The 27,431-nt window shown below is 40.0% G+C and overlaps 1 protein-coding gene across 1 annotated transcript in view; it reads right to left on the bottom strand.

Annotated features, from left to right (window-relative positions):
- Positions 1-2,606: 2,606 nt before the first annotated feature.
- The window catches only part of SNX6 (sorting nexin 6), a 34,690-nt gene continuing 9,865 nt past the window's right edge, over positions 2,607-27,431 (bottom strand). The window contains exons 3-14 of the mRNA XM_056851313.1: positions 22,798-22,902; positions 21,603-21,713; positions 19,095-19,216; positions 17,885-18,008; positions 16,500-16,595; positions 14,777-14,882; positions 13,613-13,688; positions 11,231-11,270; positions 9,543-9,629; positions 8,374-8,533; positions 6,572-6,657; positions 2,607-3,315 (exon numbers count right to left, since the gene is read on the bottom strand). Coding sequence (XP_056707291.1) covers positions 3,262-3,315; positions 6,572-6,657; positions 8,374-8,533; positions 9,543-9,629; positions 11,231-11,270; positions 13,613-13,688; positions 14,777-14,882; positions 16,500-16,595; positions 17,885-18,008; positions 19,095-19,216; positions 21,603-21,713; positions 22,798-22,902 — 1,167 coding nt within the window. The 3' untranslated portion in view covers positions 2,607-3,261. The remainder of the gene's footprint in view (positions 3,316-6,571; positions 6,658-8,373; positions 8,534-9,542; positions 9,630-11,230; positions 11,271-13,612; positions 13,689-14,776; positions 14,883-16,499; positions 16,596-17,884; positions 18,009-19,094; positions 19,217-21,602; positions 21,714-22,797; positions 22,903-27,431) is intronic.

Genomic DNA, 27,431 nt, shown 5'->3' with positions numbered 1-27,431 from the left:
AAAATATTTTCTGGCAGGGTATGAGCTTTCGTGAGTCACCGCTCACTTCTTCGGATACATTCAGCTTGAGTAAATGATATTTAATATGTTTTTTTTATTGTTTGGACTTTAATCCAGAAATTCCACCAGGGAAGGCAGAAGAGAAAGCAGCATATTTCTGTTGCAAATATGGCATCACAGTAGAAGGGTATCCCCAAGTCCAAGGGGCAAATGCCGTAGAGAATAAAGAAAGGAATTTGGGGGTGGGGGGTGTAAAAAATTAGACAAAGATCCACATCCAAAAGGAGAATTAAAAAAAACTATCACACATGTAAAGGATTTTCTGTTTTCATCTCCTGTAAATTGATAAAGCACAGCCCATTTATTTTGCTTTCACTGCAGTGCTTCTGCTAGCTATTTGCCCATATCTTGTGCACAGAGGACTGTGTGTCTGCATACTTGTCCAGAAGTAAACCCTTCTTTCAACACAGCATACTTCAAAGCCATATGCATGGAATTGGAGTAGGGTTGCCAGGTCTCTCTTTGCCACCAGTGGGAGGTTTTTGGGGTGGAGCCTGAGGAGGGTGGGGTTTGGGGAGGGGCTTCAATGCCATAGAGTCCAATTGACAAAGCGGCCATTTTCTCCAGGAGAACTGATCTCGATTGGCTGGAGATCAGTTGAAATAGCAGGGGATCTGCTACTACCTGGAGGTTGGCAACCCTACACTGGAGTCTGTGTGTCTTACTTGGATTGCTTTCAGCCTGCTTCTCCCAGAAAATAAGCAAACTTCATCTGATTCCTACCCCAAAGCAGAGAAAAACTTCAGGACCTTAAGAGGTAGGCCACACTTGTGAATTAGTGGCATCTGTATTTACTTTTTCTGTTTCTAAAATAATGTGGATGACTTAGGACAGAATTCAAAAACTTCAGAACGTTAAAATGAAGAATACTGGATTAATCACAGTCCATATTAGCTCAGGTTTGGTGTGGAAGTACTCTGACACAAATGCATTCAGCATAAATTGTGTGTGTGTGTGTGTGTGTGTGTAAAGTGCCGTCAAGCCGCAGCTGACTTATGGCAACCCCTTTTGGGGGGGTTTCATGGCAAGAGACTAACAGAGGTGGTTTGCCAGTGCCTTCCTCTGCACAGCAACCCTGGTATTCCTTGGTGGTCTCCCATCCAAATACTAACCAGGACTGACCCTGCTTAGTTTCTGAGATCTGATGAGATCAGGCTAGCCTGGGCCATCCAGGTCAGGGCTCAGCATATATTACTGGTTTTTATATTTCGATTTGAAGAAAATTAAAGACAGTTCTTGGCGTCCTCAGAACAGTTTCTGGTCCAAACCCCATTACAGCTAAAGCTGAGAGAATCTGAATACTCTAGCAGATACAGATTTTGCCATCATAGGTACAATGGCGAGAGAATCATAGAGACATGACTTGTTCTTGAGAAACTCGTGCTGGTTCTTAGTAATCACAGCCATTCTTTCTAATTGCTCAAGGACTGGCTGTTTGATTATTTGTTCTAAAACTTTTCCAAGTATAGATGTCAAGCTGACAGGTCAGTAGTTACCCGGATTCTCCTTTTTCCCTTCCTTGAAAATGGGGACAACATTTACCCACCTCCAATCTTCTGGCGCCTCACCTGTTCTCCAAGAATTCTCAAAAAGAATGGACAGAGGCTCAGAAAATTATATCCCCAAGTTCTATCTGTACCCATGGATGCCATTCATCTGGCCCTTAGTTTCATTTAAAGAAACTAAGTGTTTATGTACCACTCCTATGTTTACCTTAGGCTGCCACTCCCTTCTCTCATTATCTGTTCTGTTTTTGCCCTGTTGAGCAGTCTCTTCATCACCGGTTGAAAAGACAGCAGAACTCCTCAATTCCTACTTTTCCTCAGTCTTCTATTGCAAAGGAAACTGCTCAACAGGGCAAAAACAGAACTCATGACAAGGGAAAGGAGAGGAGGAGCGCTTTATGGAATTTTTGCTCCTGTCAGTTTCCCCAAGAAAAAGGAAGAATAGAAAGGTCTAGGCCTGGCATCTGCATTCACAGTTCATTCTGAAACCTCAGTTTCAGTGCAAGGAACTGCTATGAATATTCCTTCTTTTGTGCTTACCATAGATATGGCTGGAGAAGCTCACAGTGGAGCACCATGTATTTATTTATTGAAAACATCAGCTGCCTTTCTACCTTTCAGCACTCAAGGGGGCTTGCCATATAAATAAAAGAGTTCTAAAATACATAAAAGACAACAGTTTAAAATCTCAGTTAGGCTGCCAATAAATAAAAACTAAATTAGTCAAATGCAGTCATAAATAAAGCTTTAGTCAGCTGCCTCCTGAAGATCGAAAGTGAAGGGGCCAGGCACACCTTCCCAGGGAGGCTGTTCCATAATTATGGGGATGCCACCAAAAAGGCCCTCTCTTGTATGCCCCCACCAGATGAGCTTCTTTGATTGTTTAGACTATCAGTAAAGGCATCTCCCTGTGATATTAATTCCTGGGCATCTATATACATAGGATTCTAGATGAGGACATTTTATTAAAAGAATCAATATTCACAGTTAAGTGGGAATTCACTAAACTTGAAAATGATAAACAATACAATGACTGCAGAATTTTAGAAAAAAATCACTTTTCACAGTTTATTTTACAATAATTGGGATTAGTCTACAAGTTAAGGCAAACATACTGATGCATTTGCTTTTCTTTTGAAGTTCCTATTATAAAGATTACATAAAGTTTGCTCCAAAATTTCTAGGAAATGTTTGTTATTTGGGGAAAAAAGTTAAGATGCTTGATAACGTTATGTGGAATAACCAAGCCAATGCTTTATAACAACAATATTCAAACATCTAGTGGCAATATTTAATCCATTTGGAACAATTTGTTTCAAATTATCAACTTCAGAAGTTACAAAAAGGTAGTAAAATAAGAGTGGCAGCAATATTCAATACTAACCTTAACAAGAACATAATTATATTGGCTACTTTCACAAAAAAAAGACCAAGAATGTTTGGTTTTCTGAACAATAAGAGCATACAATGATTAAATTAACAAATGTGAATATGTGTGTATAACAATTTTGCCATTGCTTCATATAGTCTGGAATTACTCAGGTGACCTTATGCTTTTTCAGAAGAAAAAAAAAAGAGGAGCTTGTTTATGTGTCCTTTGTCAACCAACTTCCATCAAGTTTTAAATGCCAATTTAAAGTCATGAAAATAAACTCCAGCAGAAGGCAGCCCTTTTAATGGGAGGTTGAATCCTGGTTTATGTGTCTCCATTTAACACTGCCAGACAGCTCTGCAACAGCTGTAAATTACCCTGTAGAAACAAGACAAGTGTCACTGCCTTTATTTAGTCCTGCACAGTGTAAAATACAGTCTACTAAATTAAGATGAAAACTATCTACATTTTTTTCCTCCTTAGCTGTAAAACATTCAGGTGATGCCAAGAATAGCACAGGAGTTCTAGAAAATAATATAGTCGGGGTGGACTGGCCATTTATTTTACTGAGAAAATCCTGGTAGCTGCAGTCCTGGAGGGTTACCTGTCCCAGAGAGCTTCACCCTGTGCTTTTGTTTGGATGCAGTACAGCCAGTGAGGAGTAGGGACCTGGTGGTGCCTGGCTCTGTCCTGTGCTGGCCTGGGCGTGGTGTGGCCATTGAGGAGAAACTGATTGGCCATAGTCCTCCCTTGCAAGTTGTATTACACCTGATCCAGCAGGGTGAAACAAAACACCACTGTGTTCCTTCCTCACCAGCTGCACCACCGTGCTCCTGACTGCTGGCCACACTGCCCCTGGGCCAGCAAGGAAGAGGATGGCAGTGTCTGGCATAGCCCTGTGCCAGCCCAGGAATACTGCAGCGTGCATGGAGGAGCATGGGCATGGCAGCATCTCCCCTCTCTCCAGCCTCCTCTTGGCCTTTCATCAGGTGAAGGGTGTGGCAGAAGGAGAGGGCAGGACCTTAGCCTAGGGCTGTTTTGGCCTCTCGCATTCCTGCACATAGCACTCGATTGCCCATATAAGGAAAGCCGAGTGTAGAAGCAACCAACATATTTATGAAATTTAAAAAGGGATAAATGCTGTAGCTTTTCTAAAAGAAAAAAAAACTGTGAGTATACCCTAATAATAAAGAGCACCACAAACTTCTGCACTCTATGCTACCTTGGCAGCACATGTATTTTACTTTTGCCAGCTGAGAGGTAAGATACATTTAAGTTAAATTTTGAAGTTGAAAATAGAACACACATTTTATAGAATAGTGTTTTTGTACACAGTCACATACCATCATAATAGGGCTAGCAAATATTTGAACGGGGAGTTAAACTTGAGAACACTGAAAATACTGATATTTTCAATAGTGTATCACAGTGATGGCGAACCTTTTAGAGACCAAGTGCCCAAACTGCAACCCAAAACCCACTTATTTATCGCAAAGTGCCATCATGGCAATTTAACCTGAATACTGAGGTTTTAGTTTAGAAAAAACAACTCATACATTAACATCTTTTGTCCAGCTCCTGTATCTCACAGTGGCCCACATCTATAGTATAAAGGAAGCCACGACCTTCAGTTTGCAAGGCCGATAATGTTAGGATGTTTTGAAGGTCTTTAATTGACACACATACAAATGTAAAAATTCTCTGCTAGAGGTTCCTTAACCCTCTCCCCAAAACTACAATTCCCAGGCTTCCCTGGGGGAAAGGGAACGGCTATAAGAACTGTCACATGCCGCCCTGCCACATGTGACAGGGGAGGGAGAAGGGCTCCCATTGGGCTGCTGGGCAGAGGGGCGGGTGATGTGAGAAACGCCCTCAGGTGTGTGTGGAGAGGGGGAGGGGAGCAGCTCGGCCCTGCATCCCTCTGGCTTTCTAATAATGAACTCAGGCAAACTCTGTGCTGGGGCGACGGCAAGTGTGCTCACAGAGAGGGCTCTGAGTGCCCCCTCTGGCATGCGTGTCATAGGTTCGCCACCACTGGTGTATCATCACCATGCACATTACAGCATATTAACTGTAGACAAAATTAGTCCCATTTAAATATGATTGAAAATATGCAATATGTTTACAATTTGCACAGGAACTATCTAACACAGGAATCTACTAACCATACTATACATTGAGTGACTAAAGCCTGATCTTAGAAAGCATTTCACTAATTCCAAGAGAACATACTTCATAGGTTTTTTTTCAATGTTCTCCAAAGTTTCCTGGAGGGGGGCGAATCTGCATAAAATTCTGGGGGGGGGTGGATTCTGGGCCTTCACATCTCTAAATGAAAACTATGCTATCCTGAGTGCCTGGAAACTGGAAAACAATTGCATCTGTGGAAGTGAGTGAAATTCTGCTGCAACAGATGAGTTAACAACCACATCCACAGCATATCATGCACAGTTCTTTGATACATTAAAATTATTGTGTCAGCTTTCAGCGCCTGTGAGGGTTTTCATAAATGTAACGGAAGTACATGCTATATTGTCTTTATCTAAACATTTTTATTTGCTTGGACATAAGTCCACATTTGCTCCCCCCCCATCTATTTCAGTTCAAGTATTTGTTGCTATTAGGACATAACATTAACATGGTTCTCCTTCAGTTTTGTGTATTATATACAAACCAAAATGTACACACTAAATCACACTCTATTTAGGGCCTCAGAAAATTTTCCAATTTCAATTTTTGCTGAAAACCCACATCACTGGGTAGAACACATATGAAATAGTCTCTTTTGGAATGAGTGAAATGCTGTTATTTATTTAGCTCATTTATAGTCCACTTCACTAAATATATACAGTAAGAAGATTTTTTTAATGCAAGCAAGATTAGATAATTCCTTGAATCCTATTCACATGTGAACAATTGCTCACAATATGATGATGTATGTATGATAATCCACTATTGATGAGTTTGTTTTTTTCAATGGTACAAAGTTTAACTTACAAAGTTTAACTTACAATCTGTTTACTACAGAAGTAGTTTATTTTCAACTGACTTTTTCCTACCTCTGAGATAACAAAAGTTAAGAGGTATGCTAAGGCAGCATATAGTGCATCTGATTGCAGATCTCTCTCGTGTATTGGGTGCATTCAAAATTTTGTTTGTATAAGCCAATGTGGTCTACTGGTTACAGTGCTGGACTAGGCTCTGGGGGACCCAGGTATGAATCTCCACTAGGCCAAGGAAGATTGCTGGGTGACCTCGGGCCCGTCACATACTGTTAGGGTTGTTGTGAGAATAAAATGGAGGAGAGGAGTATGATGTACGCTGCTTTGGGTCCCCATTGGGGAAGAAAGTCAGGGAATAAATGAGGTATTTATACTTCTAAGGTGCATAACTATACCAAATAAAACAATTTTATATGCAAAATGTGTATGTAAAATTATACATTTTACACTGTAAGGCGATAAAATACATTTAGATTTGTGAAGTTTTGCATATATTTCAGGTTCTCCCCAAAAACCTAAACCAAAAACTATTATTTCCACCACGGCCTCAAGGTTTCCAGAAATATGTAGACCTTTATTTTTGAGTGCTAATTTTCAGGTAACAGTGATGAAAATACAAGGAGAATAACCACCTTTGCATGCTTCAGTTCCAATTCTGCCAGTTCAACTAGATTCTTCCGGAATGCAGCAACTCTTCTAGTTTTAAAGTCGATGAGTTCTACAAGAAAATAAAAAGTTGGTAAGTGGATTCTAAGTTTATACTTCTACACATTTAATAAACAGTCCTATCTACGAGAAAAAATAAAAAGTCTCATACAACAGCATGAACCTAGAAGCACTTTTGAATTTAAGGGTGTAATTCAAGCTATCAATATATCTAGTTCTCAACATGGCCAAACTTATGGATACTTAAAAATGGCCCAGGTTTGTAGAAAAATCTGAAACCTAAAAAAAAAGAAATACATGGGAGAGTTAAAACTCCACAAAATAATAAAAGCAGCACCTGTGACTTTAAGCAACAAACCCCTCTGTGGCTGTTTCTAGGCAACCACAACAGTATTGCTAGCCTTCAAGTCTAAGTTTCTGCAGTAAAAGGGGAGGGGCTTTCAGGGCTATTCTGGCCTCTGAAGGAGGACTCATCAGGGCTAGCAGTAACCACTGGGCTTCTTGATACTATGTGACCTGCATGACTCACCCAGGACTGGCTGCTTACTACTGTTCAACAGCAGCCACCTCATGGAAGCCAGTGATGGACTAGGATCTGCAAGACCCAGGAAGCTCTACCATGGAAGCTCACTGAATGACCTTGGGCCAGTTACACATTCTCAGCCTAACCTACTTCACAGAGTTGCTATGAGAATAAAATGGAGAGCAGAATGATGTAAAATGCTCTGGGCCTCCATTGTGAAGAAAGGCACAGTATAACTATAGTAAATAAAAATAGTTGAAGATGCGGGGGCAGATAAAAGTTAGGCTGGCTGGTGGGTGGGAAGAGTAAGGAAAGATAAAGAGATTGGGGCGGCAGGAGCGGGTAAAAAGGAAATAGTGTGGGGAGAGGTATACAAAGGAAAGTGAGGTGCCCCCTGTGAGTCCTTGAAGGTTTCCCGCCAAGCAACTGGGCCCAGCCTGGCAACCCTCCCTTCGCAACTGGGCCATAGTTTTCCTGGGTAGAGGCTGCCAGGATAAGGGAAAGCTGAAGATGGGTGTTAGCTTAGCTGATAAAGTTAGCTTAGCTGATGGGTGAGAAGAAGAAAAAGGAAACTGGAAAAGGGGAGATGCTATGGGGCTTTCAGAGAAGGTAAAGAGGAAACAGTAGTGGAGGGGAAAATGAGATGCCCCTTACAAGTCCTTACGGGTCCCCTTTCATTTTGTCTACATGTCTAGCATTATAAATTCCAACAGCACTAAATCTTGTAGTTATGTAATTTGACAATTCGTTAATGATCACCTGTTTCCAGGGAGAACACATTTTTCTAGCTCATATACACATGCACCCTTGGTCAGGCTACATTTGGGATACATTGGAGAAAATATCTGATATGTGATTAACTCAGCTTCTCCAATTGTTCCCCTAAGAAATCAAGACACACTAACTGGACTCTCAAGTTAGTTTCAGCACAAGGAGCTGAAGAGCCACATGCATCTCAAAGTACTTCAGTGGTACTTCAGGATCTTGCCATCTACTGACTCTTACCCGCATTATGACTTCAGACCTATAAGAAGAACTAGCTGGCACTGAGGAGACGCGCACAAATGTTTACACAGTTACAAAGAGGCATTTTCATATAGAAATCAGCTTGAAATGCATATTCTACAGTTATTCTTCTGTGGGTTTAGAATGTTTCTTTTAACAAAAAAATGCATATTAATACATTTGTCTGAAAGGCATAAGGAAATAACACCAAACTTTAAAGCACTACCAAGTTCCAAATACCTTGTTTTGCTGATTCGGATATTTTTTCAAATTTTTGACAACAAATTTGCTGAGTAGTTTCAGCTTGCAGGACATCTTTGTTTTTTGCTCTTGCTTTGTCCAGTGCCTTGTTAGCATTTTCATAATCCACTAATGACCTAGATCTTCTGTATAGAAGGTCCTGCAAAACACGTATACCATACAAAGTCAATAAGATATACTCCTTTTGGAAAATGTATCTTCACCCAAACAAGATGGGGTAATGTTACTCAGAGTTAGATTTCTGTTTTCATAACAGTGTAAATTTAATTTTACTAAGCCAGACAAGCTTCCCAGACAAATTCATTTGTTTAGGAGTAACTGAACAGAAAATTAAATATAACCAATCCTATCATTCCCTTTTGATATAATGATTGCTTGGACCCTGAGCAGCACAGCGTTAATTCTTCTTGCACAAAGGGTTTTTGCCATTTTTTTCTGGAAGCAATCCCAGTCACAAAATTTGAAAAACTCCTCCCATAGTGGCTCAGGGAGGGGGTATAGTTGTATTTGGAGAGGGAAAATAAGCAATGCAGCCCCCCTTTCTGCTTGCCAGTGAAGAGAGGAGGGAATTACAGGATCTAAGCCTTTTTTAAAAACAAGCAGAATGCTTTGGTCTTATGAGGAAGCATATTTAATGTCAAAAAAATAATTGGTAGAGGCAAAAAGATTATGCATGCTGTTTTCAAATACTGGCTGAAATAGTTACACATAGGTCAGGTAAGCACACTGAGGACCAACAAAAGTTATTTCAGCATGAACGTACATGAGTCAGAAGTCACTTCCTCAGATGCATAAAAGTGCATATCCACAAGCTTGGCTAAATATCCAGTGAGCTCTTGAGTTACAAAAAGTGCATTCTGAAATAAATATTGTTAGTCTAACATGCTACTCAACTCCTGTGTAATTTTGCTTCAGGAGAATAAACAATAGTGGAATTACTATGGCTGAAATATGTGTAGTAACTGTCAGTTGTCACTATTACTCGGAGGATCAAAAGCCACTCATCAGTTATTGTAAGTATTCTGCAATATGGTTTCTGCCTGGTAAACTGTTAAAAGCTTAAAAAGTTGGAATTATCTATTTGGAAGAGTCAGAAATTACTCTTTCATAAAACATACATCTAAAAATAAAGAACAGTAAATATTCACCTTTGCAGCTTGAGATTCTCTTAAGTAATATTTTAGAAGATCTGAAAGTTTAAGGTCTTCATCAGCAGACACTCGTGCTTCTATTTTCTAGACCCAAACAAATTGATTTCAGAAGCAATCAAGTGGTAACAAATTCACAAGAGCATACTTTGAAATAGTAATCCCCACATGTACACATTCTATTTTCAATTAAATTTTTATACACTTGGACTTCAGATATATAAAATGCACATATACATTCTTATGGGAAGTCGAGAATGGAAGAATTCTGAAAAACTACTTTTGAAACACAAGGGACCTCAAAGACACCACTGAACTAAAATAGAGGTTGAAAGGTAAGCATACTACCTAATTTGTGTTGATCCTGCTGTGGCTCTCAGAACTTTGGAGAAATATACATGCTTATATAGATCAAGCACAGTTTGGACAGTGCTGATTAGCTGGCCCTTACATCACTCACAAAGCCACCTCTCTGCTTTGTTGAAGCATTTTTGAAGTGTACAAATGCTTCTATCTATTTAAATCTTTTTTGATTTATTTTAAGCAGGCAAAGATCTCAAAAAAAAAAAAAAAAGCCTGCCTGAAGCACAGTTAGGGGAGAGTACAAAAAAGACAACATTTGATCCAGCACTTGAGTCCTGTGAGCAGAGAGGCAGCATGAAGCTGAGCTCAACCCACAATAGAATAACCTGTACCCATTCCTGATGGCAATTATGTTTGCAGTGCAGATTAAGACTGCATACCACAAGCTACAGATCCAACACAGCAGGAAGAAGATACAAGTATTAAATCAGGAATGTGTAAAAAGGTGTCAAGTATCTCCCCTACTTACATGATAAGCCCATCAAAACAAGCTGGGGTTCAGATTATGCAACTAACCATCACCACACATCCATTATATAAGTGACCTATTTGACTACATATCAGTGGGAATTCAGTGTGGAAAAGAAATTTACAGTATTGTAGAGTAACATTATATAAACTTGCATAATGACCATCTCTAATTATTAAAAATCACATCTTTAAACACACATCAGTTTTTGCCTCTCCCATTCAAGCTGACAGTTGAAGCACTGCACTGGTCAAGGAGAAGCATCTCTATGAGGTTCCAAATGCCTGAGCCGTTTCCAGTTTGCCTGCTTTCCAGGCTTTGGAACTGTAAAGTCCCAGCAATTCCCATTTAATAAAATGACAAAAAGGTAAATTCAAATAAGTGAACATAAAGACTTAAAATGTTGTTGGACTATTGCACACAGTTTAAACTGTGAAGAATATGTCTATCACTATTCTCTTTACAACTAAGATAGAGCTGTATATGATACTAATCCATATACCTCCTCTATAGCAAGTTAGCAGACCATCTACCTCTTTCTTCATACAGTAGCTTGGCAGCCTTGCAAGAACTCTAACCCAACAAAGCTTCAAGAGGCAGTTTTTTAGGTACATACTGAATAAGTGTGATAGAATTTTAACATGGAGACTGACCAGCAAGAATGAACCCCAAGCAGAAAAGGTGTTAATCTCCTTGGTTTTCATGCAGCTGAAGAAACCAGTTTGCACACACCTATTATTCGAGTCTCCAATTAACAATTTTAAACTAGAGTCATTGAGATGTTAGTGGCAACAATGATCATTTGATAACCAGCACTGTGCAGATAAGATACTGATATGTCTTTCCTAATACGTACCCTTGTTTTGTCAAACAATTCTGATACTTTCAGAAAAAATCTGAAAAGGAAAAGGAGATACAGAAAATGGCTTAGTTCATTTCTACTCTAGCAGGTTGATTTCTACCTCCAAGGGATCCAATATAAAAAATATGCACAGACTGTTCTATGCATGTATCTGTGGCTGTATCTGATGAGCTGCAAAGATAATAGCATAGATAGCATTTTCGACACTGAGTCAAGACAAAACTACCCAAAACATCCAGAGATAATTAACTTATTTGAAATTGTATTTATTGCCCATTAGATCAGATCTGAGCTTTGCTTCAGAAAATACAGTCAATTATGTGGGTAGCATTACAAGGATTTGTTCCGCTTGCAGGTGTTTATTTTCCATTTTCAGGGTCAACAAACAAGAGTTCTGAAGCACACACTAGTCAGAATTTGGTACTTTATGAAGGTCAAACACAGCAAACCCTCTTTGGATCCAATGTAACTAACAGAAGTCTACATAATTCAGTTATTTGGTTTGCATCATGCAGGGCGGTCAATGGAGACCATTTATTTGCACTCTACGTGCTAATTATCATTATTTATGATAATATAAGTAAGAATGCTGCAACACTGTTCATCAAGACTACTAGCTTCACCCCAGAAGCAACCAGCGGGAATTTGAGGGCCTTTGGAGGAGCGGGGAGTCAGCAACCCACCACCCAGCAGATCTTTTTGACAGAATCCAACCCTGTTGCACAGTATGGATAGTTCGAGCCAGAAATCTGATCTTCCCACATTGCTTCAATCTATGGGAACACTGAGGTACAAGCAGTACAGAAAACTCAAGTCTTTGATGATATTGTATGCGTTCAGCAATACTCATAAATTTGTCTGTGTGCCCCTTGAAAGAAAAGATACTACAATATTTAGAAAGCCCTCTGCTTTAATGCTTCACTAATAGCTATTTTAATTTCCTTATGTGAGGAAAGCGAACACTAAATATTTCATTAAAAATGCCTCTCTGTCCATATTTACCATACCAAGAGAATACACCATATATAGGTTGCCAGCTCCCCCTTTCATCTGCACACCTTCCCTCCCAGTCTGAATGTATGTAGTGCACATGTAACACCATGAGCAAGTCCCAAGAGGCACACACAGAACATGTTTTGTGCCTCACAGAGAACCTAGCAGCAGTGAATACAGCAGAGGATCCTGGGACAACGACCACAGCAAATTCTTTCAAGAAAGCCTTTTAGGGAGAAATCAGAGAGTGCCAACAGGAGGACAGCAATTAAACCACACCAGACTAGAAGACAAAGATTCCTCTTCCTGCATTTTCTTTTATATGATAGGTGATCACTGACTATTAACACAATTAGAATGTTAAGCACACTATGACAGTCTGGAACCTCCAATTCAAATCTTCCCATTGTCCCCAAAGCTTCCACTGAATTTATGACTCAGCTTCATGCCTTCAATTTTGTAATCCTTAATTATAATTCAATCACAGACTTCCCTTCCTGTTGCCCTTCTTGGTGCCGTTTAGTCAGTTCTATAGTTTTCACCAGATTAATTGCCCAACTCTCATGTATTCCTTTATCCTCTGTCGTAATCTTTTGTTTCCTGAAAATAACCCATTTTAGGCCAAAAACAGTATAACTAGACTGGCGTTAGAGCCAGCAATTGGAGTCTACACCTGGACACTAACTGAACTGCACCAGAGACTCCCAACACACACTGGATCCTTCCTTCTTTCATCTGATTTATTTGCAGAATAGGACGAGTAATATTTGCTTTCCTTATTCCCCCTCCCCCTTATTTTCCAGATCACACTCGCACTACACAGAGAGCTGGCACTTCGCTCCTCTCTGTTCTGGACACCTCTGTTTCAACTGTTTGCAACTTTCCTCTCTCCTATTCCCCATTTTCCCCACATGTACACTTTTAGCTCAAAGATTAACTCCTTCTCCAAACTGAACAGCTCTGCTAAATGTTTGGTTGTTGTTGCTATAATATTTGGGATAAGGAATGTGTTTGTGCTTTGGTTTAGCACTGCTAGTGTTTGCTTAGGATAAGTCCCCCCCACACACACACACACACACTATTATACCAAATCCCTCAATAAAAATATTCCTTTTATATCAAGTCTCTGTTATCCTTTTCCTACTGAAGACTTACTTCTCACAGCCACTATTTTAGGTAAAAGATCCTGGTTTGCTGCACCCTGCACAAACATGCAAACTAATTCCTCACGTTAATCATGTGTTTGTGGGGTAAATACAAAAAATATATATTCTTATTTAAAAGACAAAATTATTAGCAGAGGAACCCACTGATACTGAGATGCACACATCCATTATCCTGTACAGAATGATATTAGAGTTCTGTCTTTTTTTAAAGTCTTACTTGCATATATCTGTGGAGTCCTGTGTTCCCAATGTGTATAGTGACGACCCAATTCTATTGCAGTCATCTGCAACATCTGGAAAATGAGACGTGTGTGATTCAACTCGTTTCATTATGCTACAGGATTATTCCAAACAAACCAAATTCAAATAATTTATGATGTCACTGTATCCCAGACTACTTCATAATAGAGGCCACAAAACATGGATCTATTTTGTTTAGATTTTCCATAGCAGTAACTGCAAGCTTGGAGACCATAAAGAATTAGGGAGGGAAGAGGGCAACACAATTTGGAAATCCATCCCATGCTAAAGCCTTCCCCTTCAGGATTATTTAAGTGTTCCGAGGCAGATTTCTTCTCCACTCATTCCTTCTCTAACTGATGCTCAGCTGCTCTTAACATTCCATCCCTTTATGAATATCCAATACTCAAACCATTTCAGTTTTTCCCCTTTGGATTAATTTACAAAATCCGACTGGGCAGAGACATCTACCTTGACTGTGCGTGAAAGCCCACCCCTTCTTTTCCTTGTAATCCACCTTGCATTTTTGAAGTCCACATTTCTATAGCTCTCAAGGTTTGAAAAGCAGGACAGATGGTGCCTGCTTAAGGCTGGAACCCATCCACCCAATCTTCCTCCCTCCCAGTCTCTCTCTCTCATACACACACACACACAGGGGGTGGAGGCAGAGGAAGGAGGAAAGAATGGGACCTCTACGGACTTACTACTTAACCCACAATCTTATTCTTGGATCCACTATAGCGCTCCCAGGAACATGGAACACAACTTTCCCACTTCTACCTTCCTGCAGCAACCCCAAATTGGGAGGGAGGCAGTTTGGGCTGCATATGGAAATGGGAGATGAGAAAGTTGTGCACTGCAAGTGAAAATCTTTCCATCTTCAGAAATTCTCTGGTGGATCAAACCCAGATTTATTTACCCTTTCTCATAGCTGGCATTCTTTTTTGTCCCACACTGACCCTAACCTTGGCAAAAATATTCTAAATTTAACAAATGTCAGAACAATACAGTCAGTCTACAAATTAAGCAAACGTATACAAAAATGTCTGGGCAATTTTCATTGTTTATGTCAAGGAAAGAATTTGGGTTTTTATGTTTTTATATACACACCTTATCTTATATTACCACTTGGCCAACTTACTTTTGTGAGATCGTGTCATTTTATCAGATTTGATAGAGGAATCTTTCACACGGTTGTGGTACTCAACAAGGAATGTTCTTTCATGTTCAAAGAAGTCATCTACATCCTATATGACAAAACAATCTTTTTTCAGGGATGTAGTTAGCCACCAGCTGAGCTCCTAATCCAACCAAATAACTACTTCCTAAAATGAACAAGTGGAACAGGTGCAAGACAGAAAAAGAAACAGTGTGGTCTTATTGCAGCTATGTGTGCTACTCTCCAGGCCACGAAAGCCAAGCAAGGCAACATATTCTAAAGTAGAACAGCTAGATTTCAAGTCAACAAGATTTCTGGGGAATGAGCTCTGAGTACCAGTGCCAGGAAGCAACTTCAGGAAAAGGCCTCAGGCTCTATGACCTGTTGGATCTCCAGAGGAACTGTTGGCCACTGTGTGAGACAGGATGCTGAACTAGATGGACCACTGGTCTGATCCAGCAGGGCTCTCCTTATGTTCTTAAAAGTCCAAAGGTAATCTTTTTCAAAAACTGGGATCCAAATTGCCTCATAAGCAAGGAGGAGCTGGACAGGGAGGAGGGTGCACAGCAGAAAAATCCTGGGTGATATTCTATACATAGCAGTTTGGAACCCAGACAATATTATTTTTTCAGTATGTAAAGCCCCCCAAATTTGATTCTAATAAAGAGAATTGAGTACTACAGTGATTTTGAAATGGTTTTGATTTGTAACCATATGCAATTTTAGTAGCCCATGTAAAATAAGGAAACTAACTACTGGAATTATTTCCTTGGTATGTTTTTAAAGTTTAAGTGCCTAGATCTCATGGCAACTGGAAGATGGAAAGCCGAGACCAATACTTTGTCCCATCCAAAGGGGTAAGAAGACAGAGGCTTAGTTTAAACCATGGTTTTGTGAGATATCTGAACTAACAATTGCTAGTGTGCTTGTTTGAATGCTGGCCACTCTATTAACTACGGTCCATCAAACCAGGATGTGAAATTGGTTTAACCACAGTCTTAATTTTGTTCATGCAATGTCTGAATGCAGACAGACTGGCTTAATCCTGGTTGAATTCTGGCTTGTTCTCTGGTGATGCCTTCCCTAGCAACAGAGGGAAGTGAAACCAGTATTTGTCAAGCAAACCAGGATTTGAGTCTATTAGCTGGATCCTGCTTTGACAAGCAAACCATAATTAAAATAAACCATGGTTCCATGTTATGTCTGAACTGAGCTAAAATGACAGGTTGTCTGCATTTCTTCAGGAGAGATTCAAAAACCCATTACAGTCAGATGGTACAAGCATACAGTGGTATTCCCCATGCTACTTTGTAGATTTGAATGTTGCAAGCTATATACACAGTTCAGCTGAGGCCACCACCAGGAACAGATTAGAATATTAAAATGGCTCATGAAAAAACCTAATCAAATAGTTCCTTTAGCAATACCAGACTTGGCACAGTTTGTTCCTGGTTAGCAATGGCCCTTCAAGGCACCAACTCACTGGAAGCCTTCCCAGTAAGTTAAAGGGTCAATCTGCCCCAGCCACCCTTGTGTAAAGAGTCATTCTTTTAAGGAATTCAAGCTTGGATTTTTATTGTTGCTGTTTAAATATTACAAACTAGAGCTGGTTTGTTGGTACATTGTGCTCATAATCATACTTCTGCAGAAAATCATAGATGTGATATAGCTTCCAAGACAGTACTAAAACAGCTTAAGAAATCACCTTTACTCCTGAAACAATGACACCATCAGCAGACTTAACCATGTTTTTAAAAAAGTCTTCTAATTTCTCTTTCTTGTTTTTTCCACGGACACTCAACTGAAATGCAGAAAAGTACTACATTAGATTTTCTTGTTTAGAGTCAGCAACATTTGATTTTTACTTTCTCAGAACAGAAGGCAGAAAGCCCAACTAGAAACTCACTGTTTCATTTCTGTCCACTCATTTATTGTACTAAGAGTCATTATTCAAATTCTCACAGCTATTGGTAGATTGATCTTTACAATGACTTTTCGGACCCACCTCCATTAATTACTAATGTTTATTTCCAACACTATGTACTTCCATGTATTTTGATTTTGTGATACACTAGATCTATTTTACTGCTACGAAGTCAGTGGATTATTTAAAAGTTGTTCGTATATTGCACTTTTAGAAGTCAGTTTTTCATTAATAGCTATGCAACCTATTTATAGTCAAATCACAGGGAGGAAAAAACTGAGTCCAATGAGCAGACAGAAAACAGATGTTAAACTTGAACATTCCCAGATATTGATATAAGTGAATTTTATCTCAACACACACACACAATTAATTTTTGGCCCCTATTCACTCTATAGATGACAAGAGAGCCCCATTTGCAATTCCCATCACCAGAAGTACTACATGACTACTGTATGCCCTGCTCACCACCCCAAACATGCAAAAACAATTATATATAATATAACCCTTTTAATTACCAGAGCATCTAGAGTTAACTCCCAGTAGTAGGGAACAATTTGTTTTATGGGTTGCATTCAACAATGGTATGCCCCTTTTCTCCACCTTATTCAGCTTCATATGTTGATTCAGCCTCATACACAGAACCCCTACATCTACACAACACTGATATAATCATCATGATCAAGTTGTGTTGTTTTTTAAAAATAAAACAGTATTATATTGGGTCCATAGTCACAATGAAATTATTCCAATTTCTAAAGAAATTGCCCACTTTCCTAGAATATTTTTTTGGAGGGTGCCATGGGGAACAGTGATCAGAATAGCCACATGGGGCTCCTAAGTCACGGAGCAACACTGGTCTAGATAGTGTGAAGTGCAGCCGTTGTTCTTGCATTACAATAACTCCTTAGAAAACGTGAATCAAAATCAGAAAGGCACAAATGATCTGGTACAGTAAGTACTATAAGAACCAGAATATGAGATAGCAACCCTTGGTATATAATACTGCTTTGAAGAGGAGAACCTATTTATGTCCCCACAGAAAGACAACTATGTTTGTCAAGAATGGATGATCAATTCAATTCAACACCATTTGCATACATTTGTCACTATTATGAATACATTTTGCAGCTTTGGAGGGCTGCTGATACACATTTTTGTACTCACATCCTGGTTATATTCCAAGAAGACATGGAAATTTAAGTCCTTTCTCAGAATAGGATGTGCTGCCACACGACACAAGAAAACTTCATGCATGGCTACTGTCTTCTTGAATATTGCCAAATACTCACTATGGTGGAAATAAAAATCAAAGTTATATAAATTGTGCATTTCTATCAAAAGAGCAATGCATTTAAATTAGAAACCTGCAGGCAAAGGATTGATGGGTTAGTTCAAATCAGCACCAGCCTCAAGCCCTCTGCATCTCTTATCTTTACCTTCCGCTGTTTGTGCAAGTTCCTGTTTTTCCACACTGCAGCTTATTTGCTCTATTTTGTTGTGCCACTCTCCCAGCCATTTCTCTTGAGCCTCTTCACATAATGCGCTGCCTCTCCTGATTTTAGGCATTAAGAATGTCCTTCAGAACCCCACCTCCTCAAAAATAAGGCACTTCTTTGCCTCAGTTTCCTGCCTCCTTTGCCCTGTTTTTTTTCAAGGCAGAGGAAACAACCAGAGAGCGATTTGTGATTGAATGCTTTCCTCAGGAAAGGTTAAGTATACAGAAGTCAGCAAGAGAAGGGAAAACCCTGAAGTTACCAAGAACAATCTCCCACATAAAATTGTCATTGGCAAGATTGATGTGCCAAGGTTCTCTAATCAGACTAGGAAGACAAGAGTTCAACTAGGAAGTAAATCAATCCAATAAACTTGCTCTAGATTGGATGGGTGTCACCGAAATCCAAAAATGTTCACATTTTTATCCATCCTTGTTTCCGAGGCATTCAGACAATGTGTACAGGTTTCTCCTCTCCCCTTTATCCTAACAGCCTTGTGAGATAATTCAGGCTCGGAGACGGTGATTAACACAAGATTTCCTGCTCACTGGATGTCCTTTGGAAATTTAGAGTGCCTCAGTCTAACCTATTTCACATGTTGTTAGAGTAACAGATTATTTTCTTTTCTGGAGAGGAGTGGGATAAAAATTTAATGAACAGATTCAAAATCCTCCTGCTTCCACTGTCCACTTACCGGCACTTCCTACCACTGGGTTCATTAATGTATATGTTTTTACTTATTATCTTTCAGATAACACTAGTTATACAGTAGTGAATGTTGCAATCTGACAGAAATGAGTGAAAACAGAATGCATGGAAAAGCAGAAAGCACACACACACACAAAAGGAAATCCATACAAAGTAATAAAATATGCACATACGCTTCCAATTCTTGTTTCATCTTAGTGAATTCTTCCTTGGTCATCGATCCTTCTCCTTCACCAAGCTTCTGCAATTTCTCTCTTGAGGCATCAAAATCAGGCCTGGGTGGTGCTGGTGGGATCTGTCAAATGAATCAATCATGATGTATTTTTGAATCTTTGCCTTCTTTAAACAAGCAACATATGAAGCAGCTTAAGAACATTTTGCCCAAAGCGCTGCACCATTATGAGTTGGGGGGGGGGGGTGACGGACACATTGTCTCATGAATGATTTAGCTGGGGATTCTCTCCCTTCTCCCAATGAGCATGATTGAAGGATTCCTGGCATTGGAAGGATTAAAACTCCAGTTTTCTCTGAGTTCCAAATACAAGTGCTTGAACAACTTACAGTTTATTTCCTCCCCACAATCCAGGATTTATCTGTGATTCAGATGCTCAGTTTATGGTGAGGAAGCACACTCTTCTTTGCAAAGCACCTGTACTCAGACATCACAACTTCTACAACCAGGAAGCCTTCAATCACATTCAACATGTGAAGGGAAAGAAAGGGAGCTTATTAAGAAGCTGCACTTACTCTTATTATGGACTGAGGACAGTTGTGACATCTCAATGAAGTTACTGTTTAATGGTTAAGCCTAAAACATAAAATATACTTAGCCTGAATGAACAACATGTTATACATAAACTTTATGGTATTTTCCATTTTAATACTCCTTTTATGCAAGTTTTTTACTCTGACCATTGTAAGCATATCATACCTAATTCTGAACTGAGCCACAGAGTGTGGATCAACAGATCTGCAAGATGAAGCTAGGGACAAATGGGAGGATTTTTCTGCAAACCTGGAAGAATTCCCAGGATTCCAGAAAAATGTAAAGCCTTTTTTAAAAATTACATTGGGGATTGAAACTTTCCAAAATAATGCAAACACCAGCAGCTTAAGAATAGAACGTCCACTGAGTTCTCAGTTGCCATTTTCAAGGCGGCTCAGCTACCACAACAATATCACTAGCATTCTAAAACTTGGTTTCTGTGAAGCAAAATGGGAAGGAGGGGTGAACTGGTGGCCAAAACAGGCCTCATCCTCCTCCCTTTCCATGATCCCTGATGGAGGCAGCCATCACCCAAGCGGGAGAGGCTGCTAGGGGGCGGGTAGGAGGAAAGCTGAAGATAAGAGAGCAGATAAAGGTAGGTTGGCTGATGGGTGGGAAATAGAGAAGCCAGAAAATGGAAGTGGCTATGGGGGCACCAGTGAAGTCAAATTAAATAGTATGGTAGGGAGATAGAGAAAAATTAGATGCCTCCCACAAGTCCTTCGGGGGTCCCCTCCTTTTATTTCCTTATTGGTAGTAAGCTGGAATTTCATTCAATTTGTAAAATATGATATTTACATACAAGAAGTATAATATATTCTTAAAACTACTATGCAGCACATTCTATACGAGTATAGAGTACTTTAATGTATTGAGTAATTTTCAACAGTACTGAATAAGTACAGCTAATTAACATGGGTTTTAAAGAGCCTAAATCACATGTATAATTTCAAGAAAGTTTAATTAAGTTCATGTTCCAACCACTTACTCAGAAAGATAAATATGAAAACAAGAAATGCCACATAAAGAATTGCTAGGTAAAGTTTATAATCCTGCCCCCCTAGTAATGCACCATAAGTTCTTTAGCAATTTTAAAGGCTGTCAAGCTCCATTCCCCACTTGGTAAATGTTGCTGATGTGGCACAAGCATCTCCACCTGAGCCCCAACAGATGCCCAAAGCACATTTCTGAGGTTGGTTTTAGTCAAAGAAAATGCAAATTTGCAACTAAAAAAGGGAAGTCAGTACTCCCATTTTAATTATCTTGTCTGTAACTTCTCTACCAGCCACCCTTTCAATCATCTAAGGACTCTAAACAATTACCCTCACTCAGTTAAGATTGCCACCCACTTGTGCTGGCCAATGGCCGTAACAATAAATGTAAATGTTGTGATCCGCTCTGAGCCTGGCTTGCTGGGAATGAGGGCAGGCTATAAATGCAATAAATAATAAAAATATGCTGTTTCTTTCATATTATATGTTTTTTTCCTTACAGACATGGTGCTTTATGCTTCTACCTTCTAAAATGGTTAGTAATACTACCTGTTAAAAACCAATCTCCAACATGCACATGAATCTGTCTTACAAAACTATATTTAATAATGGAAGTCTCCAAGTGAAGAGAAAAATGCTTAGGCCTCTTGTAGAAGCTTGGGCCTATAAATCCACTTGAATACATATAGCTACTTTAAATCCACTTGAATACATATAGCTACTTTATAATACTCAAAGAGCCCATTGCTCTACCAAGGTCATTGTGGTCTACTCTGACTGGCAGCAGCTTCATAGGCTGAAGTCTTTCTCAGGACCTACTGCAATTTCCTTTTAATTAGAGACATCAACAATTCAACCTGAGACCACCACATGGACAGACTCCCTGCTCATCAGTTCTTCGCAACAACAAAAAAAGCACTTACAATATAGCCTGCATAATCTTCATTCTCAACAAAAGAATCATGAAGCCAGATAAATTCTTCATGTTGTCGGACAACTGAAAATTCATTTTGTTTGAAATTTGGTAAAGAACTCTGCAAAACATGGGAAGGAAAGCATAAGTTAAGGTAAAGTTTATTACAGACAGCCCATTCCTGAAGGGGGGGTGTTAGTTGATGGCTGGGAGCAGCAGAGCTGTGCCACCTCCTCAGAAGCTTCCCAGCCAGAAAAGACACAAAATAAAGACCCGCTCCGAATGTCAACCTTGTATAACATACCATAATTGTTCCCAAACCCTTTTTCCTTTCCTACTTTGTATATTAAAAAGCTAATAAAATATATTTTTTAAAAAATAAAGTATTTTTAAAAAAAAACCGTGAAACTTCTCCATGGAGTTTTACAGGTCTACACCAGCTATTTTGCTGGCATAGCAACGCTGCAGCATAGAGGGGCGTTTCCAGGCCAAAAGGGGTTTGGAAGCTGACTAACATCAGCTCCACCCCTGGGAATGCCCCTGACACCTGTGCAGGAACCTACTTCCGGGTTTTGCTGTCTGTGTAGCAGCGCCAGCAGCCAACAGCTGTGCTGATGCGTAGCTCTGCAGCACTAGTGTAAGTGCCGATACCAGCGCCCGTGCCACTTTATCACAGCACAAAGTGGCATGGAGGCCGTCGTCAGGTGGTGACCACTCCTATGGTCCCCCCCTTTCAGAACTGCATGGTTAGTCTTGATACATTTAAAAAATATATGAAATATAAATACTTAAAGTATCAACTACTAAGAAAAACAGCAGCATTTTCCAAAACAATCAAAGTATCAAAAAGAGGTTTGATATTTAGACTTCAGGCACAAATTAGAATTCTGAATATGGTTGCAGCCAAAGAAGAATTTAATAAAAATCAGATTAGCATGGTCTTGGATGAGTTGAAGGATTACAGAAAAACAAAGGAATCCCACATTAAACCTTGATGTACTTTGCTTATATAAAAATGAATTTGCTTGCCCACTAAAAATGTTTACACATAATTATAAGTCTTATTGAAACCAATGGAATTTCCAAGTAGCATGTTTACAATTGCAACTTTGCATGGCAAACTATAAGACATCTCTTGATATATAACATAAACAAAAATCTGAGCAGATGGCAGATGTAAAAGCTACACACGAAGGTGGTTTTACCTTTGTATGGACGGTAAATTTAACTTTGTCTCTTTCACTTAGAGCATCTGAAATGTCCACTTGCAAGGCAGAATCTGTTTGCAGATCTACATTGACCGGTCTAAGCTAAACAAAGAAAGGACTCAGCTTTAGTAAGACCTAAAAACAGGAACAAGTTCAGTTTACAGTTTTGAGCGCATGCTTTAGTTTTTAAAAAATATTGCAGCAATAGGTACCATGATGAGATTATACAGCCCAAAGGAAATTATTCTGATATAACAAAGAAATGCAAATTCACTTCAGCTGTTTGTAAAGTTAGTATGAAACGCAATCCTGTTAAGAAAGCTACTTAAGGCCTGATTTAAACAGCATTCACCCATTCCAAGTTCCATACAGATCAGTGTTGTGTTTCAAGGTCTCCAATAAGCCCCTATATGCAGAGTTTTGATTGCCAGCACTCTACAACTAAGTGCTGCTATGCAAATACTTTACATACACCTCACTTAAAGGGAATAATAAGAGGCATCTTCTCAGAGATCAAGGCCTGAGGCAGCAAATATGGATGAGAGGGCCTGAGATGAGATGGTCAGTGACAAGTAATAGGACTCCTCTGTGGTGATGCCTTCTCTCTGAACTCCCCCTCATGGAAATCCATGTGCTCAGTTTACTATAGTCCTTCAGGAGGATGGTAACACGTTTTTGTTTTGAAAGACAAATCAGACAGAAATTGAGTCCTTTTAATGATACTCTGAGGAGCCCCGTGGTGCAGAGTGGAAAACTGCAGTACTGCAGTCCAAGCTCTGCTCACGACCTGAGTTTGATCCCAACAGAAGTTGGTTTCAGGTCGCCGGCTTGAGGATGACTCAGCCTTCCCTCCTTCCAAGGTCAGTGAAATGAGTACCCAGCTTGCTGGGGGTAAGGGGAAGATGACTGGGGAAGGCACTGGCAAACCACCCCGCAAACAAAGTCTGCCTAGTAAACGTCGGGCTGTGACGTCACCCCATGGGTCAGGAATGACCCGGTGCTTGCACAGGGGACCTTTACCTTTATTAATGATACTGTAGACTGGCTGTACATAAAAACAGAAGACCCCTGCTGGATCAGACCAATGGTCCATCTAATCCACCAACCTAGTTCACACCATTTGCCCTCAATGGCCAACAAACATGACAGAGAGACCAAGGCCATCCCCTGACTTTACCTCCTAGCATTGGGTTTCAGAGGTTTACTGTCTCTGAATATGGAGGTTCCCTGTACTCACCAAGGCTAGTAACCACTGACAGACCTATCCTCCAAGAATCTGTCTAACCCCCTTCTCATAGCATTGCCAGGTCCACCCTGACCCCTAGCCAGATCCAGGTTGGGAAACTCATGGAGATTTGTGAATAGAGCCTGAGGAAGACCGGGAGCGCAGTGGGGTAGAATGCCATGGATTCCACCATCCAAAGAATTCATTTTCTCCAGGGGAAATGATCTCTGTAGTCTCGAGATGAGCCTTAATTCTGGGGAATCTCCAGGTACCACCTGGATGCTGGCATCCCTACCTTCTAAAGACATCTATGTTCATGACCATCCCAACATCCACCGACAGCAAGTGCCACAAATTGGCCCGTATTTCATTATTTAACATTTCCTTTTGTCAGTCCTGTACCTATAGCCCACCAACTACACTACCCCAGCATCATGGGGAAAGGAGAAAAAGCTCCCTATCCACTTTTTCCACCCCATCCATAATTTAATAAACCTATGCTTGCATATTATGTTAAGATGTTTTTTAACATTTTAATTTATTGCTAGATACTATCAGACCCATTCTTGATAGGTGGGGTATATGCATTTTAGAATAATATAATAAAGAAAAAATATTCAAAGCAATTTAAAACTTGGTATTTTAACAGCAACCATACCATCAATGTTTTTTCTGCTCTTAATTTGTAACAGCTTCTGCTGCTACTGAACAAAATAATCCACTGGGAGAAAATGAAATCCCAACACAAGTTTCTAGCAGGGAAACACACAGCTGTTTCATTTACTACTTCCTTGAACATATACACTGTACATGTAGTTGTATCTTACTTATATGAATATTTTAAAGAACTTTTAAACTTTAATTTTACATCAATATACCTTGCCCTGTATTCCCTGCATGTCCCAGCTCTTTGACCCTGCTGTTTATTTTTTCCTATATGAACACCTAACTAGTGAGGACCTCCTGCACTGTATCTGAAGTAGTGGGCTCTAGTCTACCAAAGCTTCTGTTCCTGCTGGGATGCCATACATACCTAGAGAAGCTTGTAAAAGAAAGAAGAAACGTCTTCACCTTCCTTGCTGCTCACAGCATATTTACTCATTTGCTGCAGGTAACTTTTCAGCCATAAAGGCTCACAAGCGTTTTACAATTAAAACCATAAAGTTAGTAAGCTGTAGTAGAAGCAGGCACCGTGACCTATGGTATATGTGTCTTTCCCCACAGCCCAGTTTTGACTACTGAAATTCTCTTTCCTCCTTCAGTGAACTAGTGGCAAGGTTAAAGAAAACAATGCCTTTTATTACCACCACCAATAATCTTTCCTAAGAGTTGAGCTTCTCCTTGCCTGGTCACAGATGGCAATATGGCCCAGGTTCTGTTTGGCGGTTGCAGAAGTATTGGGGCTGGAGTCATGTTCAGTTTCTCTCTCCAGCCCTCTAGATACTCTGACATTTCCCTCTTCATAGAGAGGGCAGCAAAGTTTGGGGTAATAGAACCCTGTAGCACCAGGAGCCGATATTCCCTGTGATCTCCTACACATGCTCATCGATTATTTTTAGGATATGTTTCAGGTTTGGATAAGAGTAAACATACACACATCAGACTAAAGTTCCATCCAGGTAGCAATATGTAGTACACATACAGCAGCTTGTAAAAAAAAGAGAGATGAATACAAAGGCTCGGCTTCAGTGAGATCCACTGAAGGACCAGACCCACCTTGCCACTTTCCCTGCTTCAACCCACTAAGCCCCTTCCCCCCAAGTTTTATTCCTGGGGGATCAAAAGACTCTCAGGAATAACATAGGGTCAAAGTAAGAGGCTGCAATCGGTGGGGAGAATCAGCAGAAACTGCTGTCCCTTCTTCCAAAGATTAAAGTTTCCATCTTTAGAATACAGTGGTTGCATACAAGCCACCATCTCATGCTTCATGTTTTGAAACTCTTCAGAAAATTTAGATTATGGTAAGTGACTTTCGCTTTATTAATTAAAAGCCACACTGCTGGGAATATGTTGTTGCTACACTTCTTGAAGAGTTGTGATTATCTATTAACCCTTCCCCCCATGCACCCTCTACAGAACTCTGTCCTCTGAGCGCCATAACCTCCTGTACTTCCATCTGCTACCCTCCATTTCCTCTAGTCCTCTGCACTCTCTCTGTCCCCCCTCTCCTCATTCTGATTCTGTTTCATCTCTCTCTCTGCTCTAATCCTGTTCACTGAGCTTCACAGACAACAGAACATAAGGCTTTTATTCTCCCATTAGTTCATACACCCAGAAGAGTATCTGTTGCAAGGAGTCACATCATATGGCTGGCTGCAACAGGATGAACAAACTGGCGCCAACTTCACCATATGTCTCTGAATCTAGAAAGGAAGAGCAAGAATGCACATTCTGTCATGACACAAACTCATCACCACCACAGGCCAACTTCTTTTTTTGCACGTGCAGTGTGGGAGACCACAGCAGTATAGTCCTTCGACTATACCACTAGAAATCCCGACCTGTGTCAGAAGAACTCATGATTTGGTTTTTAACCATGTCAGCAGTGCCCTTCCTTGAAACTGGCACACTGCTAGCATAGTTAGTGAGTGTGGCCTTGAAGCTTCTCGTGCAATCTCAGCAAAATAGGAACTGTGCTACAATGAATTCCATATCCCTGCACAATAAGATAAAACAAAGGGGAGCGATGTCTCATGTGCTCAAAAAGAAGTAGAAAGGGGTGGCAAGTAGTGGGTATTTGGAATTTTCTAGGGACCACAGTTAGGGAGGCGACCGCAAAAGGCTCTGTTGTTTAGGTCTGCTGTAGAAACATAGACACACCAGCCTACCATCTTCTCAATGCAGCACCTGTAATAGAAATCCCAAGAACATGTAAAAAACATTCATCTACACATCAGTGGCAATCCTCTTAGTCTTTGTGTTTGCCTGATGTATTAATGACAAAAGCAGAGGAGTCCAATAGCCTGTCAAAAGACAGACACTAAAGGAGGACTAAAGGAGTCCAATAGCCTGTCAAAAGACAGACACTAAAGGAGGACTAAAGCAAAACAAAAATCAAGAACCATCATCCTAATACAGTTTCAAAATGCAACTATTATATTTTGAGGTTATAGACCTAGAAATGAAGACATGTATAAGCGCCTCTTCATAGGTTATGTAAGTGTATTCCTAAAAAAGATAACCAATACAGACAAGTATTTGGAAACACATATACAGTATTACATATGTATATTCAGAGTGCCAAGATTGCAACCATTCATTGTCAAGCACATATTCAGTCACAGACCCAAGATGGTTGTTACATGGGGAACTGAATGACTGTAGACGTCAATCTAACCTGGATGTCAGAAAGTGCATTACTAGATTTTTTCAGGAGAGCTAGTCTTTAATAAGGCTTTTTTACACA

Source organism: Euleptes europaea, chromosome 6, assembly GCF_029931775.1.
Source record: "Euleptes europaea isolate rEulEur1 chromosome 6, rEulEur1.hap1, whole genome shotgun sequence".
Classification (NCBI taxonomy): domain Eukaryota; kingdom Metazoa; phylum Chordata; class Lepidosauria; order Squamata; family Sphaerodactylidae; genus Euleptes; species Euleptes europaea.
Note: the sequence above shows the minus strand (reverse complement) of the source record. Positions and strands in the feature narration are given on the sequence as shown.